This window comes from Pteropus medius, unplaced genomic scaffold (genome assembly GCF_902729225.1).
Source record: "Pteropus medius unplaced genomic scaffold, Ma_sr-lr_union100, whole genome shotgun sequence".
Classification (NCBI taxonomy): Eukaryota; Metazoa; Chordata; class Mammalia; order Chiroptera; family Pteropodidae; genus Pteropus; species Pteropus medius.
In genome coordinates, this window is record NW_024350325.1 from 12,064,529 (window position 1) to 12,085,674 (window position 21,146).

Consider the following 21,146-nt stretch of genomic DNA (forward strand, 5'->3'; position numbering starts at 1 on the left):
GTGGTGGTGTGTGTATGTTAACAGTAAAACTGTTACCTGAGCCTGTAATAAAGAACATTTTACAAAGTGCATTTTGGTTAAAAGGACTTCAGAATTTGCTCACCAGTTTAGTAATGTTTGAATTTTTACGGGGATCACATCATAATATTTATGTAGATTATTTTTTAAAAAGAACAAAGAAGTAAGATGAGTAAGACGCTGTGGACTATTTAAAGAATTCTCTTTCCAAAGACTAGGATGAGTAAAGTTGTTCTCAAATAGAATTTTTTTCAGGTTAAGCTTCAAAATTCCAGGTGGAAAAGTAGTCAGGTCATTCCCGTCAACAATCAATTTTTTAAGTGATCTGCAAATAAAGAAAACCATACTTTAAAAGATATTCATGCAATTTATAATACTGAAGTAATATTCTATCCCAATGTTTCTGAAAATTGGTATAAAATTTAGTAACCATAAAATACAAGTTCTTAAGTATTTCCTTAGAATCAAAAGAATTAACTTAAAAACCAACCGAACCAATATATTATGCAAAAAAATGCATTTGTATAAATGGTAGAGTTAAGCATGTATTTTGGGTCTTTGCAACATGTCATTACTATAGAAAAAGAAATAATAATCACAAACATAGCAAGACATATGAATGTTATACTACATTAAATATAGTAAATGATACAAAGAATTTAATTTCATAGAGAAATTGAACATCAATACATATTTAATCAAAACAGTGAAATTAACACTATCAAAATGTATTATGTGCTACGATATACTTTGACTTTTCATCACCTGAGTCCCCTTGGTTTTATTGTGTCAATTGCTTCTAATAATTCTTTTTCCTTTTTTCAAAGAGAACCAACATTACTCATTTTCTCATTTTTTTACTACTTCTCTTGATAAAGTTTTTTACATTCACGTATCTCCTTAGTAACTAGTGCTGGAAGCAATCAGAAAAGCATCTGTTCATGAGGGAAATATAAAAATCAAATCAGAGGATTTCTGGTCCAGATGGCAGAGTAGGTAAATTCTGTGCTTGCCTCCTCTCAGGACCACCTCAAAATTACATGAAAATGTACATAACACCCATCATTGAGAATCACTTGAAGTCCAGCTGAACAGAAGTTCCACAACTAAGGACATAGAAAAGAAGCTACCTAGAGACTGGTAGGATGGGCAAAGACATGGATGAGGCTGGTCCCAAATCAACGTGTGGTGATTAAAAATCAGGAGAAATATCTTAGCTGTGGAAGTCCCCCCTGAGGAGTGAGGAGTCTCAGCCCTACACCAGGGTCCCCAACCATGGTTCTTGTGCCAAAATAGAATCCCCACAAATTTGGGCTGTAAAAACCAGCAGAGATTCTGGCTAAGTGAGACGGAGAGTTGCTGGAGACCCAGGTACTCCTCTTAAAGGACCCATGTACAGATTTACTCTCTGAGGGATTCACAACCTCTGAGCTCTAGTGCTGAGGCAGAAGCTTGGGGTGGTGGTGCCAAGGGACATATGAAAAAGAAATTGTCTGACTTCAGGGCAAGGGCTGGAGGGATGAGTTTCTCCTAGCAAAAGTGCTAATAGAATCCACCATTTCTTTGCTGAGACCTCCCCTTCCCAGTGTGCACACGTAGGTGGCTGCCATATCTGCGTCTCCATCAACCTGGCTAACACAGTTCACCCTGCTGTACTTCCTTAAGACCCTGCTTCTCCCAACTTGCAGGCCCATCCAAGCCACTTCCAGTGGCTTTCTATATAAATTACCTGCCTTGGTTCATGCTGCAAATATTCCTAAAATCTTCCAAAGGATCACAAAATCCAAACAAGCAACATCTAGTCTCAGCATGCCTCTTGCTGAGGAGTCCCAAACCTGGCACTAGTGGCACCCAGCCTTGGTTCATGGTTTGGCCTCTAGAGATACCTCCAAGCCTAGTGCAGGTGATGGCCATCTACGGATTGCTTGGTGGCTCATGCAGGTAGACCCAGACAGGGCACAAGGTGCAGCTGATTTTAGACTGCTATGGGGCCCTTCCCAGGAGGACCCAGAGCTGGTCTGTCCAGTGGCAAGGTTTGGACCAAGCCGGAGCACCACTCAGGGCCACATCAAAAGATGACACACACAAAGGGCAGACTGGGCAGGCACCAGAGCCCTGCTAATGTGAATTCTGATCTATAGAGTCAGCCCCAGCACAACAACTCCTCCACTGTAGTCACTGGCCAGTGCTTACAACAAATCAGCCCATGGGTTCATCCCTTCCATTTACATGCAAAAAGCAACCAAGGTTCAACTACAATAGGAAGGCACACACAATCTACACAAGGGACATACCTAGAGCACCTGGTTCAGGTGACCAAGGAGATACACCACTGGGCCCCATAGGGCATCTACTACATAAGGCCACTCTACTAAGATTGGGAGACATAAAAATTCTACCTAATATATAGGAATAAACACAGGGAGGCATCCAAAATGGAGAGAGAAAGAAACATGTTCCAAATGAAAGATCAGAGCAAAGCTTCAGAAAAAGAACTAAACAAAATGGAGATAAGCAATCTACCAAATGTAGAGTTCGAAACACTGGTTATATGAATGCTCAGTGAACTTAAGGGTAGAGTGGATGAACTCAGTGATAATATTAACAAAGAGATAAAAAAAAACAAAAAAGAATCAGTCAGAAATGAAGAATACAATAACTGAAGAATACTTTGGAGAGAATCAACAGCAGATTAGATGAAGCAGAAGACTGAATCAGTGATTTGGAAGATAACATAGCAGAAAACACCCAATCAGAATAGCAATAAGAAAAAGAAATTAAAAATGAAGATAGTTTAAGGGGCCTCTGGGATAACACCTAGCACACTAACATTAGCATCACAGGAGTAACAGAAAGAGAAGAGCGAGAGCAAGAAATTGAAACCTATTTCAAGAAATTATGATGAAAAAATTCCCTAACCTGGAGAAAGAAATAGATATAGAAGCGCAGGAAGCACAGGGAGTCAAGTCCCAACCAAGATGAACTCAAAGAAGCCCACACGAAGACATATCATTAAAATGCTGAGGTAGACAAAGACAAAGAGAGAATCAAGAGCAGTAAGAGAAAAGCAGTTAGTTAACTACAAGGGAGCTCTCATAAGACCGTCTTCTGATTTCTCAACAGAAACTTTGCAGGCAAGGAGAGATTGGCAGGAAATATTCAAAGTGATAAAAAGCAAGGAACTACAACCAAGATTACTCTACCTAGCAAGGCTATCATTTAGAATTGAAAGACAGATGAAGAGCTTCCAAGATAAGAAAAAGATAAAAGAGTTCATTACCATGAGGAGGAGAAGGAGGAAGAGAAAGAGGAGGAGAAGGAAGAAGAGGGTATACAATAAAAAATGTGTATAATATAGTGGCAATAACTACATATCTATCAACAATTAATTTAAATACAAATGGATTAAATGCCCTAATCAAAAGACTTAGTGTGGCTGAAGAGATAAGAAAACAAGAAACACAGACTGAAAGCAAAGGGATGGAAAAAGATATTTCATGAAAATGGAAACATACAAACATACAAAAAAGCTGGGGTAGCAATATTTGTAACAGACAAAATAGACTTTAAAACAAAGGATATAACAGGAGACAAAGAAGGACACAGTAATCCTATTTTTGAGTATTTATCCAAAAAAACCAAAAACACTACTTTGAAGGGACGTGTGAATCTGTATGTTTACTGAAGCATTATTACAATTGCCAAGCTACGAAGACAACTTGAGTGTCTATCAATGGATGAATGGATAAAGGAGAGGTGGTACATATATACAATGGAATATTACTCAGCTATACAAAGAATGAAATCTTGCCATCTGCAACAACATAGATGGACCGAGAAGGTATTGTGCTGAGTGGAGTAAGTTAAGACAGACAAAAATGAATATCATAGAATTTCACTTACATGTGAAATCTAAAGAACAAACAAATAAACAAAAACAGAAATAAAGTCATAGATACTGAGAACATTTTGATGGTTGCCAGATGGAAAGGGGTTGAGGGGATGAAAAAGGGGAAGATATTAAAAAGTACAAATTGGTAGTTACAAAATAGTCACAGGGATGTAAAGTATAGCATAAGAAATATAGTCAATAATATTGTAATAATTATGTATGGTGTTAGATGGGCACTAGATTTATTGGATTGATCACTTTGTAAATTATATAAATGTCTAATTACCATGTTGTACACCTGAAATTAATATAATATTGTATGCCAACTGTAATTGACATCTGAATAATCATTTAAAAAACAAATGAAAAGCTGATCCAACTTTCCAATGTATTAGGGGTAATGACATTAATATAACCACTGTCAATACAATATACATATGATGTATTATTGAATTATATGCTTGAAATCTATATAATTTTATTAACCAATGTTATCCCAATAAATTTAATTTAAAACATTTTAAAAAGTATAATCAATTGTCTATAAGTCAGACTTTATGAAATAAGCAACTGGGAGCCTATAGATGTTCATGTGCATTCTAGTTTTATATCTCTTATCCACACAATTTAAGGTCTTTAATTATGATGCCTGCTGACAATACTAAAACATGGTCAAAGAAGGTATTCAAAACAATGAGGCTAAGAAAATGGTACCTTAGCTAGCTTTATCTCTCAACCAGTCTGACTACTGTACTTTTCATATTCTGGAAATGACGAGCCAGACGCCAGGCTCTGCTTCAGCCCTGAAGGAGAAAGCTAGCATGCTCACTTTTTTCCTCTACAGCAAACACAATCTAGGGGCCAGAAACAGAGAGCCCTATGGACAATCAGAATGTGTAGTGCACTCTAGTGAAATGCTACCAAGAGTCCACAGAACACCCATGGATGAAGCTGCCCTGCTTGAGTTGGTTTACTTAGATGTCCCACCAGTTTGGGTACACCCTTCCTCTCAGTGAGTTCTGAGGGAGCTCAGTAGGCTAAGTAGTCTTTAAATGTGGAAGAGCTCCATGTTGAAAAAACCTTTGCATTTGAACATTCTGGGTAGCAGAGAAACCTCCTCCTGCTACACCACTGATACTCTCAGCCCTCTGAATTGTACTCTGAAGTTACTACTGGACCTGAGTGAAACAGCATCCAGAAGAAGAAAACAAAACAAACAAAATACACACAACAGTGTTCTTAGGGCAAGCCCTTCTTCACTTCTCATCTGTCTGTAAAGACAGATGAGAAGTTGGGACAGAGGAGCAGGAGAAACAAAATTCAAATATAGCGCACAGGCGCATGCACACACACGTACTTTCTTGAACCAAAATACATGATTTGTAAAACTGAAAAATTAAGTGGATGAACTGAAGAAGAACATGGTCTTCATTGAGATCTGAGTTAGAAGCAATGACAAAGTAGATAAAATAGCTCAAATAGAGCAGAAATATTTTTTAACTCATAAGGAAATAAATATGGGTGTCATAGAAGATAGATGAAGTGGATGTAACATGTAAATAATAGGTGTTTCAAGAAGAGAAAATAAAACACATGAAGAGAGGCCATAATTAAATATATTTTCTTAACTCGAAAAAAGTTTGAGCTGGCTGATTAAAAGGGTCCACTGAATTCCAAAAAAAAAAAACAAAAAAAAAACAGATGTGAAATCATGATTTATAAAAAATGTGTATTTGGCCACTCACATGACCAAAGTATATTTCTCATATACTTTTCATCTACAGTTTCTGGCTCACAGCTCCCAAACACTTGAATTTCCCAAGTGATAAGAGCAATAGGAGCATCTTTTGTTAAATTTGGTCTCTTCTTCAGTTCCTGAAATTGCTTCAGAGACATGAAGTTAAAATGGGTCTTGTTATTCATAACAAACTCCTTTCTACCACATTGGGTTTTATGTTTATGGGGTGACTTTTGGAAAGCACCTAAAGATGAGGGCCAGTTGCCAGAAGAACAAACCATGCCTAGTAGAATGGAACTTTCAGTTCCACCTCATGATATTTGGGCAGAGGAAAGGGGTTAGAGGTTGAATCAATTATGCCTGTGTAATAGAGCCTCCATAAAAACCTTAGAGGAGGGTGTTCAGAGAGTTACAAGGTTGGGGAACCAGAACACTTCAATGTGCCATTGTGCCGAGCTCCAAACTCCATGAGGACAGATGCTCCTTTGTTCAGGACCTTATCCTATGTATCTCTTCATATGGCTACTGATTTGTATCCTTTAATATACATTCTTTGTAATAAATTGGTAATATAGTGAGTAAATAGGTTTCCTGAGTTCTGTGAGTCACTATAGCAAATTAATTGAACCCAAGGAGCGAGGCTGTGGAAACATCTAATTTATAGCCAGTCATTTAAAAGTACAAGTAATAATCTGGTCTTGCTATTGGCATCTGAAGTAGGGGGCAGTCATGTGAGACTGAGCCCTTAACCTATGAGATCAAGATGCCATCTCCAGGTAGCTAGTGTTTGAATTTAGTTGAATTATAGGATACCCAGCTGGTTCCCAAGAATTGCTTGTTGGTGTGCTCCCTCTAACAGAGTGGAATTGGGTGCAGAACCCTTTCAAACAAGTCTGAAAAAAAAAAGACATGCTATTAAGCATAATCTGATAAAATTCCTGAAGATCAGGATGATGAAAAATTATAGTCTTTCCAGATAAAAATAAGAACCACGTAAAAAGAAAAAGAAATCAAATTGATCAGATACCTTATCTGCAACTCTGGGAGCTAGAGGAGGACATGAGGATGTAGACTGCTTGTGAAAAGGCTGCAATGTGAGCTCGCCCACCCATGAGACATTGTTTATCTGTTAGGATTAAAGATTCAAAGAAAAGAGTTACCCGCATCCTTCAGCTATGGAAAATAAATAAACAAAAACTCTAAACAGCCAATGAATCAAAGAAGACATCTCCAGGTTCAAGATGAGATGAAACAAGAGTAGTAAGCAATGAATCAATAGCGAGCAATGAATCTTAAAATACATAGGGTCTAATGGATAATAATTAAAAATGCTTGTGAGACCTAAGTGCTAAATAAATATTCTTTAAATAAAGAGACATAATACAAAAAAAAATACTAATGAGAATTCAAGACAAAAGTTTCAAAACTATCTCAGCAAAATCTAGAATTAGATAAAAGGTAAATGTGTTTGGAATGAAATTATTCTAAAGGTGTCAACTATTGGTGAAACACAACAGGGACAGACTGGCATGGTGGGGGACATAGCTTTTATCTTGCTTTTGTAAAATATTTTTTTAAATGTATTTGTTTATGAGTTTGGGGGAAGGAAAGATAGCTCTTAATAGATTGGGAAAGTACAGTAGTAGAGTTCTAAAATTAACAAAGGAGAATAAAGAGAAAAAAATGACATCCTGAAAAGAAATTACCTACTTATATATATGAAAAAAAGAAAGTAAATAAATAGTAAATACGAAGTAAAATAAAAAGTAAAATTAAGGGCAAAAAATAAGTATCAGTCATAATGAATATGAACAGGGTGAATTCCCCTATTAAAATACAAAGATTATCACATGGGAAATTAAATAATTGATATAAATATTAGAAAAGTAGCAACAAAATTAACTAACTTTATTGCAGATAAGATTATGCAACTTGAAAACAAAAATAAAACAGTAAAACCCAACTGGAACTAATAAGATAATTTGGTTACATAAATTGATTTTAAGTTAATGTAAAGAAGTGCATAGTTTTTCTTTATTCTGTACTGGAAATTTTCAACTAGAAATAAAAATAGAGAAAATATTACATTCACAGCAACACAATTATAAAATACTTAGGTTAGTAAGAAAAAGGACTTATGTGAAGTGAGTCATAAATTCTTATGAAGACCATAAAATCTGAATAAATGGAAAAATATACTATGTTTTAGGACAAAAAGATTTATTATCATCAAGATGTAAAAGCTTCAAAATTTATATGTAAACTCAAAGTAATTCCAATTAAAATCCCAACTTTGTGCTTATGTGTTTTTGGTGAAGAAAGGCTTGTAATTATATCAAATATCTTAAAGATTATGATCTAAATAGAATAATTAAGAGACTATTACTGAAAAATAATCTTCCTATTCATTATTAAAATTATTCTAAAGTCATAATCAAAATAGTATGCTACTGACCTAGAAGGACATAGATGAACTTCAGAGACTTTTAAAAAATTAATGTGAGAAAGAATCAGAGCTTAGCATAAAACTACACTGTGTATTATTACCATCTTGTGTATATGTATCTCCTTACAAAAAAAAACTGATAAAAGCTACAGGTGCAGACATAAAAAAATGGGTAAAAGTAGCTTGTCATTCTCTTAAGTGGACATCAGTTTTGTCCTTTAAATAATTACTGAGAATATTATGTCCTAAAAATACTGAATACTAGTCATTCAAATTACATTTTGGTAAACTTTATGCTTCACACATAACATTTTATGGCTATAAATAAATGAACAAACTCAATTTTCTCCACCACGATCATCACCAAATATGTTCTTAAGGGGCATATGATTTTGTGCTACTTACTACTTCCAAAATACCTGAGTTTCTGTATTTCATTTGGAATAAAAGCAATACTATTGTAGGAAATATCGAGTTCCTCAAGATGAAGCAAGGAAAATAACCTTAGAGAAAATAAATTGTAAAAATGATTATTTGTCATTACTACGCATATATAAGAATTAAATACTTGAGTAAATAGGTAGAAGTATAAAGAAATTAATATTTTTCTAAGATCCTGAAGTTTATATAGACTTAAATTATAAATGATATAATTATAATAAAATTTCATAAAAATTATTCATCTATCTATTGAAATATTTGGATTGAAATGTTTGGAAAGCCCCTAATACAAAAAAGTATGTATTTAGTTTAAGTTCTAACACTATGATTTCAAACTTTAAATGTTCATCTAGAAAAAGTCACCTGAGAAATTCCTAACGAAATTTAGATATATTTTTTTTCTTGATTGCTGTATTAGTTTTCTAGGGCTGAAATAACAAAATTACCACCATCTGGGTACAGTTCAGGAGGCCAGAAGTCTGAAATCAAATTGTCGAAAGAGTTGGTTCCTTCTGAAGTCTCTGAAGAAGAAACTGTCCCTTGCTTGTTTCCTAGCCTCTGGTGATTGCCAGCAATCATTGGTGTTCCTTCGTTTGTGGAAACATAACTCCAATCTCTGCCTTTGTGTATTTTCTTCTTATAAGGACACCGTTTATTTGATTTTTGAGCCTGCCCTAATCCAGTAACCTCATATTTATTAACTTAGCTAATTACATCTGCAAAGACCCTATTTCCAAATAAGGTCACATTCTGAAGTTCTGCGTGGAATGAATTTTTGTGGCACACTACTATTCAACCCAGTGCAGTTGCATTAAGATTTTCTTAGTGAAATATCTTTCGTCTTCCTTTCCATTATGCTAAGTAGGTACTTAAAAGTAAGAACCAAAGAACATTAAGACTGCAACACAGAGAGCCTTGTGTCCTGGGGTTTAGGAATGGGAGTTGCTTCTTGAAGTCTGGAATTGAAGGGCTAAGTAACAACATTCATCAAAATCCTTAGTAAATATTCCCACTTTGTGTATGGTATTCTCAAATTCCTTCCTGCTTTCCATATACAAATAATATAAAAAATTACTTGCATGAATATTAACTAAAGTATCATGAGCACAATATTTCATTAACTTCCTACTTACTATCTTAGTGCGGCATATAATGGCCTTTATGATCTGGCCACAGACTACTTGTCCAGCTCGCCTATCTCACTCCATAATATTCACCTATAGATCAGCCTTTATTTGATAAGTTCTCTAAATTAGCCAGTGCTCACATATTTCAAAATACTGAGTGCAATTCCCCCAAACCTGGCTCTTCAACCAATGTCTTTATTTTTTAAGTCTTGGCTCAGATATCATCTTTTCTAAGAAACTGCTCCCAAATCTTCAGACTGAGTGAGAAGCCTATCCTGTAATTCTCTCTTTACCTCAATCACAGAACTTACCACAATGTGTAATAAATGTCTGTCTTATGAACTAGGAGGTTCTGGAAGCCAAGCATTCAATTTTACATTTTTATATATCCAGTGCCTTGCACAGTGCCTAGTATATCATAAGTAAATTACAATTGAATAAAAAGAATGGTTATCCCACTTAATTTAAAATTATTTGCTCTAAGAAATTAAAGAGATTGAATAGAAATCAAAAGAAATGCCTTTTTAATTTAGTGTTCATCTCAGACTTTTTATCACCTCTGTAAAGAAAATGTTAATATCACCTGTTTTATTTTTCAATTAAAAATTATGTTATTTTATTTTTTGCCTCAGGTAATTTTAGGACCATTTCATCTTCCCTTATTACTTCAGTACTGGCAAACTAGTCTGGTTCTATGCTTTCACCATTGATGATATATCCCTGTTGACTATGATGCTTAATAGGGCTTATAGGCAGCATAGTTTTAGAAAAACTTTAAAAAGGCGCCAAAATAATATATCTTGGAAGAAATGTATATTTTTAAAAAATATGAAAACCATAAGAAAAATCTAGACTAACAATGAGAAAAAAAGAGAAGGTACAGTCTTTTAAATACAATGCTTAGTCAATAAACAATTTTTTTCTAAATTCCATAAATCTAGAAAAAGTATCTATTTAGTTTAAGTTCTAACACTATGATTTCAAACAAATTAGGTAATCAATTATTTTATTTAAAAAATGCTGCTAGTCTTTCCATCTGGCCACAGCCATCAGGTAAGCCAAGATGGGCGCTTACAAGTACATCCAAGGAGCTATCCAAGAAGCAGTATGATGCAATGTACTTTCTTCTCAGGGTGTGCTGCTGGCAGTACTGCCAGCTTTCTGAGCTCCACACTCCCCCAACCCACTCCCCTGCCCCACCTTGCCTGATAAAGCACACAGGCTGGGATACGAGGCCAAGCAAGATTATGTCATATATCAGATTCGTGTGCACTGTGGTGGCCACAAACACCCACTTCCTAAGGGTGCAACCTACTGCAAGCCTGCCCATCATGGTGTTAAACAGATAAAGTTTGCTGGGAGCATTCAGTCTGTTGCCGAGGAGAGAGCTAGATGCCACTGTAGGGCTCTGAGAGTTCTGAATTCTTACTGGGTTGGTGAAGTTTCCACATACAAATTCTTTGAGGTTATCCTCATTGATCCATTCCATAAAGCTAGCAGATGGAATCCTGACACCCAGTGGATCACCACACCAGTCCACAAGCACAGGGAGATGTGAAAGGCTGACGTCTGCAGGCCACAGGAGCCATGGCTTTGGAAAGGCCACAAGTTCCACCATACTATTGGTGGTTCTGGCCCTGCAGCTTGGAGAAGGTGCAATATACTCTCTAGCTATACCATTACTGCTGTTTGTAAAATTCTTATAAACAATTTAGGACAGAAAAAACTACTGCAAATTTTATTTGAACTGCTAAATTTATACTGTTTACCCCTCTTTGTTCAAATGTCCCCTTTTCAATAAGGCGAATCCTAACTACCCCTTTAAAATTATACACTCACTCCCCTTTTCTATTTTTTCTTTTTATATTACTGATTACATTCTAACATACCATATGATTTACTTATATATATTATTTATTGACTGTCTCCCTTAATGTGAATATAATCCTCAGAACAGTAGAAATCTTTGACTAAGGTTTTATATTAGTTTTCTATTGTAGTCATAACAAATAGTAGCTTAAAATGATACATTTATGATCTTAAAGTTCTGTGGGTCAGAAGTCTGGCATGAGACTCACCACATTAAAATTAAAACATCAGCAAGGCTGCATTCCTATCTGGAGACTCTAAGGAGAATCTCTTTCTTTGCTTATTCAGGTGTTTAGCAGAATTCAGTATCTCCGGCTGTAGGACTGATGTACCTGTTTTCTTGCTGGCTGTAAACTGAAGGCTGTTCCTACATTCTCAAACTGCCACATTTCCTGACTAATGGTTTCCTTCCTCCCTTTTCAAAACCAGCAAGTCTTGTCCTTATGTTGCATCTCTCTGATTCGTGCTTCTGCTTCTGTCTTCCATTTTTAAGAGCTCATCTGGTTAGATTGGACTTACCCAGATCATCTAGCATAATCTCTCTACTTTAAGGCCAGCTTACTAGAAAACTTAATTTCCTCTCCAACTTTAATTACTTTTGTTATGTAATGTAACATATTCACATATTCTAGAGATTAGGATGTGGATGCCTTTCGAGACCATTATTCTATCACAGTCTCCCCCGTCCCCTAACAATTCATATCTATCCCACATGCAAAATACATTCACCCATCCCAAGTTCCCCAAAGGTCCCATTCATCTAAATTTCAAAAGTTCCAAATTTTGTCATCTAAATCAGGTCTTGGTAATGCTCTAGATATAATTCATTCACCGGTACAATTTTTCTCCATTTGTGGGCCTATAAAACTAAAGAAACAAGTAATCTGCTCCCAAAATACAATGGTGTGATAGGCATAGGGTAACCATTATAGATTTTGGTTCAAAAGGAAATGGAAGGTAAAAAGTTACCAATCCTGAGCAATTTAAAATCTATCTGTATAAACTCAGGTTGCAAGGCCTGTGAATAATTATCTGCAGCTCACAACTCTGCCCTCTGGTTTCAAGAGTCTGCCCTCCTAGCTCTTGGCCCTGCCTTCTGGGGTCATAGTTCCACTTTCTGAACTATTGGCTCCACTTCCTGGGTTTCTGACTTCACCTGCTGAGTCAACCTTCCTTTTTCATGAAAATTAGCACACATTTGGATCTGAGTAGTTTTATCAGTCTGCTTCATGCCTGTAGAATTTTGGGAACCATTTTTCATTTCCTACTTTCTTTATCCCTTTTGATCAAAGCAGCAGTTTTTCTGCTAGTATAAAATTTTTAAGAACCTTGTGGGTCTTCCATGTATGTCATGGGAATTCATTTCATGAGACACAAAGCTTGTCTTAGATAATCTCATCTCTATTTTTTGCTTTTGCTGAAATGGGCTAGGCTGTGGTATACTAGTCATCATTAAAAAAGAAATGGATACATATAACGACATAAATAAATCTCAAAACCATTATGTTGAGTAAATGATGCCAGACATACACACACTATTTGTTGTATGAATAAATTTATATGATTTTCGAGAACAGCCAAAACAAATCTATCATGTTAGATCTGGAGACTGACTGAAAATGTTCATGAGAGAACTCTGTGGAAATGCTTAATACCTTGTTTAATGATGGTTATATGGGTGTATACATTTGTTAAACTCTTTGAATCAAATACCTGAGATTCATACATTTTATTGTATATAAGTTATACCCCCCAATTTCTTTTTTTTTAGAAAGAAGAAAAATAAGAGGAAAGAGGAGAATATCCAGGGTGCTAATAACTATTTTTTAAATTGTGGTAAAATAGCATAAGATCTGCTATTTTAATCATTTCTAAGTGTACCATTTAGTAGCATTACTTACAATCTCAATATTGTAAACCATCGCCATTATCCATTTTTAGAACTTTTCCATAACTCCAAACAGAAATTCTATACCCATTAAATAATAACTCCCCAGTCTCTTCTCTCTCCTCTACCCAACCCCTAGTAACCTCTATTCTACTTTCTGTCTCTATAAATTTGCCTATTCTAGGTAAATTTGCCTATTCTAATTCTATATAAATGAAATTATACAAAATTTTCCTTTTGTGTCTGACTTATTCTATTTAACTTGTTTTCAAGGACCATCTTTGTTGTAGTATGTACTAGAATTTAATTCTTCATTAAAGATAAAGAATAAACTATTATATGCATGTGTCACATTTTGTTTATCCATTAATCTGTTAATGTACAGTTAGATTATTAGTATCTTTTGGTTACTGTGAGAAAAACAACTAGTTTTTCCATTTTTCTATTGATGAACATATGAGTTGTTTAATGTTTCAGGCTATTGTGAATAAACCTGCTATGGACATCCTCATAGAAGTCTTTTTATTGAGGATAAAAATCTACCTTCTCCTTCTTATACCTGAATGACCAAGAGCTACTGAAGAAAATCACACATTAATGTAGATTAGCGTCACTACAAATTCATGGTTTCCAGTCTCAGCTAAGCTTACATCGTTGTCTACCAATCTTTTATTTTTTGTGTGTACGTTCATTCTCTCTGCAGTCCTCTTTAAAGGCGGCTTTAAAGCTTCTTTTCGTCGTCACTCTTCTTGCTCTCAAAGTTATCTTAATTTAATACATTTCAAAGTAATCTTCCTCAACTGATACATAATAGGAGCTAAGTAAATCTGTCAATTGAATAAATTTCCTATTTTCTTACCCATATAACTGCATATTTTATACTCTTTCTTTTTACTAACTTTTATTTTTTATTTTTTAAAATTTTAAAATAAATTTTTATTTTTCAATTAGTTAATTCACAATAGTATATTAGTTTCAGGTGTGCTACATAGTGATTATATACTTATATAACTTACAAAGTGATAACCCCAATAAATCTAGCATCTATCTGACACCATACATAGTTATTATGATATTATTGACTATATTCCTTGTACTATACTTTACACCCTCATGATTATTTTGTAACTACCAATTTGTACTTCCCATCCCTTTTTTATTTTTTATTTATTTTTTTTCAATTAGGTTTATTGGGGTAACATTGGTTAATACAATTATATTTTCAGATGTAAATTATCATTTGATATCTGTACATTCTGTTGTGTGTTCACCACCCAAAGTCCCATCCCTTTTTTAAACAATACACTCAACCCTACTTCCATCTGGCAATCATCAACATGTTCTCTGTATCTGAGTTTGTTTGTTTCATTTGTTCATTAATTTTGTTCTTTAGATTCCACATGTAACTGAAATCATATGGTATTTGTCTTTGTCTGACTTATTTTACTCAGCACAATACCTTCTAGGTCCATCCATGTTGTTACAGATGGCAAGATTTTATTCTTTTTCTTTATGGTTGAGTAATATTCCATTGTATATATGTACCACCTCTTCCTTATCCATTCATCCATTGATGGACACCCAGAATGCCTCCATGTTTTAGCTTTTGAAGCCAAAAGTCTAGATTTCAGTGTCCTTTCCATATTCAAAGACTGTCAAGGGATAGCTTCAGTTTCTTACCTGAGCTTCTTTATAATATTTGTGTTTATTTAACACATACTCAGATAATAAATTCTAGAGGTGTAGTTTATTAATTGCCATTATTAATTACCACTTATGTAACTGGTAGGGTTATTTTTAACCAAATAATAAAAAACAAGTCAGCTAATTGGAACAGATTAAGAATTATTAAATAGATAAAAAGTTGCTAGCTGCTTTCAAAAGGGTAACTGATCTTTTTCTAAATCCTAAGTTCTTTATTTTATGTTTATAATCTCAAACTATTAACCTTACCCAGGTGGAAGAGTTGTAATCAAATTAAAGGCAATGTTGAAAACTCTAAGGAATTTAAGTTGTTGAATTTCAGAAGGGATTACTTTGATAGGATTATTTCTCAGGATTAATATTTGTAAATGTTTAAGACAAAATATCTGAGGAATAGAAAGAAAAACAAACATGAGTAGAATAATAAAGTATGCAAATCTCTGTAATTTTTATAGAGCTTTTGGATTAATGAAGAATTAGTGTAGTAGCATTAATTGTATATTAATCATTAGTAGCATTAATCATATATGTCAATAAACACTGTTGAAAAACCTTCAAAATAACTGATCGGCATTAACATGCATGGTATGGTAAAATAGTACAACTACTGTATTTATATCCCCTTGACTCAAGAATGGTCCTTTTCTAAATAAGAAAGTCATCTTGTTTGATCAACCCCTGGCTTCATAAGAGGCAATTATGCAAAGAATGAGGGAGAAAAGAGCTAGCTGTAGAACCAGCAAAATAAATGGAATTAAACTTAGTAAGTCAATTGGGTGTCAGATATCATAGCCAGATTCTTTCACTCTCATATCATTATAATTTCATATATACTGATTTTTCATATGAAATTTAAAAATAGAATATACCATTTAAATCTATGATTCTCATGAGTGACATCAGAAACATGGCAGAGTGAGAGATGTCCTCAGATTGCTCCCCTTGAAACAACAATAAGCTGAACATCTAAAACTCAACAAAAAACACCCAAACTGTACACCAGCACATCTGAGCCTGGGATCTGTGCATAAGAGTTACCACAGGTCAGAACCTCGGGTGTCAGGAGGTTAACTGGGAGAAACAAAGAAGCTGCCTCTTGCAGCTTCCAGAGTTTCCTGTAGGAGAAGGGCGAGTGGAGAAGGTGTAGTGACTTCCCTCAACAATCCTGCCTGGGAGAGCTGTGAGCTCCACGTGGCTGGCAGCAGTGCCCAGTCATCAGGGCAGAAGGCAGAGAAACAGGGATGGCAGAAAAATGGGGAGGCAGAGAAACAACAGTTGATTTTTACCAGCCATGGTTGCAAAACTGAGGCTGAGCCCCCATCCCCCCACCCAGAGGGTCCCTCCAACCATGCTCTCCACAGAACGCTGTGGAGCCCCAGGGAAATCTGAGCAAATGCTACAGAAACTGTCACTAATACTGACAGGAACTGAGACTGAGGCTAGCAAGCGAGATTAAACATCTTTAAAGAAAAAAAAAAACATATTAAGACATTATACAAAACAGAGACCCAAGATGCATAGATGCCACATACAGGAAACCAAAATAAAACCACCTTCTTTGCAACAGGCTAAAGAGAGACCTTTAAAAAATAAATCTTCTTTCTAGGAAAAAAAAAAAAAAAGCAGACTACACTTCCATTAATGCCCAAGTGGAGAAATAGTCCATTAAACACCATGAACAACCAAGGTGACAAGCCACCTCAGAAAGAAAAAAACCTCCAGAAAATAAATAAGCTTACAGACATAGAAATATGCTACTTAAATGACAGAGAATTCAGGATGGTACCTCTGAAAATACTCAATGAGATCTGAAACAAATCATATCAACAATTTCAAAAATTAAAAAAAAATGCTAGATGAGCAGAATGAGTTATTTAGCAATGAGATTGATTCTCAAAAAGAAACAAATAGAACTTCTGGATGTAAAAAGCACACTGCAAGAGTTAAACAATGAAATAGCAAGCTTGGGAAATGAAGTTGATCAAATGGAGGAAAGGATCACTGATATCGAAGACAGAAATCTAGAAATAAATCAGAAGGAAGAAGAGAAAAACCGAAGAATAAAAATAATGAAAGAGAAATTCAAGAACTAGCTGATATCATCAGGAGAGGGAACATAATAACGAGTATTATCAAAGGTGAGGAAAAGGAGCAGGGATTAGAAAGCATTTTCAGACAAATAGTTGACGACGATTTCCCAAATCTAAGGAATGAGCTGGAGCTTGGAATTCAAGAAATCAACAGAACACCCAATTATCTCAACCCAAAAAGGCTTTCACCAAGACACGTTGTATTAAAGTTATCAAAAATCAACAACAATGACAGAATTCTCAGGGCAGCTAGAGAAAAGAAGATGGTAACCTATAAAGGAAAACCCATTAGATTATCGTAGGACTTCTCAGTAGAAACCAACAAGCCTGTTCAACAGTTGAATTCATGAAAGGAATTAACAGCCAAGAATAATGTATCCAGCTAAGCTCTCTTTTACATATGAAGGAGAAATAAAGATCTTTCCAGACATACAAAAATGTAGGGAATTCTCCGCTATGAGGCCTGCACTACAGAAAATATGGAAAGGGGTCAGCTAACCTAAAACAAAATGACAAAAAAAAAAATACATAAGTAGAAGTAAGGTGGCCAGCAGATTGAAAGAAGCTGAGGAGTTCAACCATTACAAGAAACAAGGCATTATAAGCTTAAAAATAAGAAGAGATTTTTCTAGCAAGATAGTAATGAATGATCAGCATACATAGGGACAAACTGAGGCAAAAATGACTGAAAAGGAGAAGATTCAAAGATCCAAATTCGCAAAAGGAAATGTAGATAAGGCACGCACAGAAAAAAATGGATGACTGTATGTATATAACTATCCTTTACACATTCATAATGGTAACCACATGCCAAAGATCCAGAACCAAAGTACATAACATAAAATAAAAAGGGCCAGAGGGAAATTCACAAAACCCAACAACAGCAATAAGAAAAGCAGACACTCAAGGACAAGGAAGCAATGGAAACACCGAGCTACCAGAAAGCAAAAGATAAAATGGCTATAAGAAGATCTCATATTTCAATAATCACCCTAAATGTAAATGGATTGAACTCACCAATAAAAAGGCAGAGAATAGCAATAGGATCAAAAAACAAACCCAACCATATGCTCCAAAGACAAATATAGACTCGAAGTGAAGGAGTGGAAAATGATATGTCAAGCAAATGGCATTCAGAGAAAATTGGGAGTACCGATACTACCATCAGATGAACTAGACTTCAAAATAAAAAAGGTAAAGAAAGATACAGAGGGAATGATAAAGGGAATCATGCACCAAGAAGACATAACACTTACTAATATCTATACTCCCAATCAGGGAACCCCAAAACATGTAAAGAAATTACTAATAGAACTAAAGGGAGAAACAGATAAAAACACTATCATAGTAGGTAACCTATATACCCCATTGTCAGATATGGACAGATCATCCAACAGAAAATCAATAAGGAAATAACATCCTTAAATGACATATTAGGCCTGGACATAATTGACAATTACAGAGCCTTCCATCCCAAAACAGCTGCTTATACATTCTTCTCTAGTGCATATGGAACACTCTCAAGGATTGACCACATACTGGGACACAGAGATAGCCTCAATGAATATAAAAGGGTTGAAATCATACCAATCATATTCTCTGATCACAATGCTTTGAAATTAGAGATAAACTGTAAAAAGAAAGCGGGAAGAACCGCAAATGCATGGAGATGAAACAACATACTAATGAAGAATAACTGAGTCAGGGAAAAAAAAAAGATCAAGAGATACATAGAAATGAATGATAATAATAGTACAACATATCAAAACATTTGGGACATGGCAAAAATGGTCATAAGAAGAAAGTTCATATCATTACAGGCCTGCCTCCAAAAACAAGAATAAGCCCAAATTAACAACCTAACGCTTCATCTTAAACAACTAAAAAAGGAAGGACAAGTGAAGCCTAATGTCAGCAGAATGAAAGAAATAAAATTAGAGCAAAAATAAATGAAATTAAAAACAACAACAACAAAAACAATAGGAAAAATAAATACAACAAAGAGCTACTTCTTTGAGAAAGTTAATAAAATTGACAAACCCCTGCCTAGACTCACTAAAGAAAAAGAGAGAAGACACAAACAAAATCAGAAATGAAAGAGGAGAAATTATGACAGACACTGCAGAAATACAAAGGATCATACAAAAATACTATGGAAAAATATATACACCGAATTTAATAACCTAGAAGAAATGGACCAGTACTTAGAAAAATACAAACTTGCTAGACTAAATCAAGAAGAACTGGAAAATCTAAATACACATATCAGCAGTATGGAAATGGAAACAATCATTGAAAACCTACCAAAAAGTAAAAGTCCAGGACTAGATGACTTCACCAGTGAGTTCTACCAAACATTCAAGAAAGATTTAATACCTATTCTCTTCATACGCTTCCAAAAAATCAAAGAGGAGGCAATACTTCCCAACTCATTTTATGAGGCTAATATTACCCTGATACCAAAACCTGGTAAAGATAACCCAGGAAAAGAAAACTACAGACCAGTATCTCTCATGAATACAAATGCAAAAGTCCTAAATGAGATACTAGCAAACTGAATACACCAACATACTAAAAAGATTATACACCACAATCAAGTGAGCTTCATCTCAGAGGCACAGGGATGGTTTGACATACGCAAATCGATTAAATCAATATACCACATAAACAAATTAAAAATTAAGAATCATATGATTATATCAATAGATGCAGAGAAAGCCTTCAATAAGATACAGCACACATTTATGATCAAAACACTTAACAAAATCTGTATAGAAGGAAAATATTTTAACATATTAAAGGCCACATATGACAAGTACTCAGCCAACATTATGCTTAATGGTGAAAAACTAAAAACCTTTCCTCTAAGATCAGGAACAAGGCAAGGCTGTCCACTATCGCCACTATTATTCAATATAACATTGGAAGTCCTAGCGAGTGCAATTAGACAAGAGAAAGATATAAAATGAATCTAAATAGGAAATGAAGAAGTCAAACTGTCACTATTTGCAGATGACATGATTCTCTATACAGAAAACCCTAAAGACTGCACAAGAACACTACTAGAAACAACAAGAAAATACAGCAAAGTCTCTGGATACAAAATCTACGTTCAAAATCCATAACGTTCCTATACTCTAATAATGAAATGTCAGGAAAAGAAGTGGAAAAAAACATCCGTTTGCAATTGCAATGAAAGAATAAAATACCTAGAAATAAATCTAATGAAACACGTGAAGGACTTATATAATGAAAAATATTAGACTCTATTAAAAGAAATTGAAGAAGATAAAAAGAAATGGAAAGATATTCCATGTTCTTAGATTGAAAGAATCAACATAGCTAAAATGACCTTATTACCTAAAGAGTTATAAAGATTTAAACAATCCCCATCAAAATCTGATTAGCGTTTTTTAAAGAATTGGAACAAAAAATTATCAGATTTGTATGGAAGCACAAAAGACTCCAAATTGCCAAAGCCACCCTGAGAATAAGGAATGAAGCTGGAGGCATCACTGCTCAACTTCAAATTATACTATAAAGCGGCAGTAATCAAAACAGACACATGTACCGGTAGAACAGAATTGAAAGTCCAGAAGTAAACTGTATTAATATCGGCAAGTAATTTTCGACAAAAAAGCCAAAAACATACAATGGAGAAAGAAAGCCTCTTCAATAAATGGTGCTGGGAAAACTGGAAAGCCACCTACAAAAGAATGAAACTAGACTGTTGTCTATCACCACACACCAAAATTAACTCAAAATGGATTAAGGACCTGAATATAGGACCTGAAGCAATAAAATGCATAGAAGAAAACATAGGAACTAAACTCAAGGACCTTGGACTTAAAGAGGATTTTATGAATTAGATCTCAAAGGCAAAGGAAGTAAAAGCTAAAATAAATAAATGTGACTACATCAACCTAAAAAGCT

The 21,146-nt window shown here is 34.8% G+C and overlaps 1 protein-coding gene and 1 pseudogene across 3 annotated transcripts in view; one reads left to right on the forward strand and one right to left on the reverse strand.

Annotated features, from left to right (window-relative positions):
* Positions 1-232: 232 nt before the first annotated feature.
* The window catches only part of LRRC63 (leucine rich repeat containing 63), a 63,907-nt gene continuing 42,993 nt past the window's right edge, over positions 233-21,146 (reverse strand). Inside the window, exons 7-8 of one of the 3 annotated variants that reach the window (XM_039839464.1) lie at positions 6,676-6,774; positions 6,383-6,541 (exon numbers count right to left, since the gene is read on the reverse strand). In XM_039839464.1, the coding sequence (XP_039695398.1) occupies positions 6,407-6,541; positions 6,676-6,774 (234 nt within the window). In that variant the 3' untranslated portion in view covers positions 6,383-6,406. Of the gene's footprint in view, positions 344-6,382; positions 6,542-6,675; positions 6,775-8,094; positions 8,598-21,146 lie in introns of those variants that run through there. The other 2 variants (XM_039839466.1, XM_039839465.1) reach the window with 2 other exon arrangements.
* LOC120583895 (60S ribosomal protein L15-like) lies at positions 10,714-11,228 on the forward strand (annotated as a pseudogene).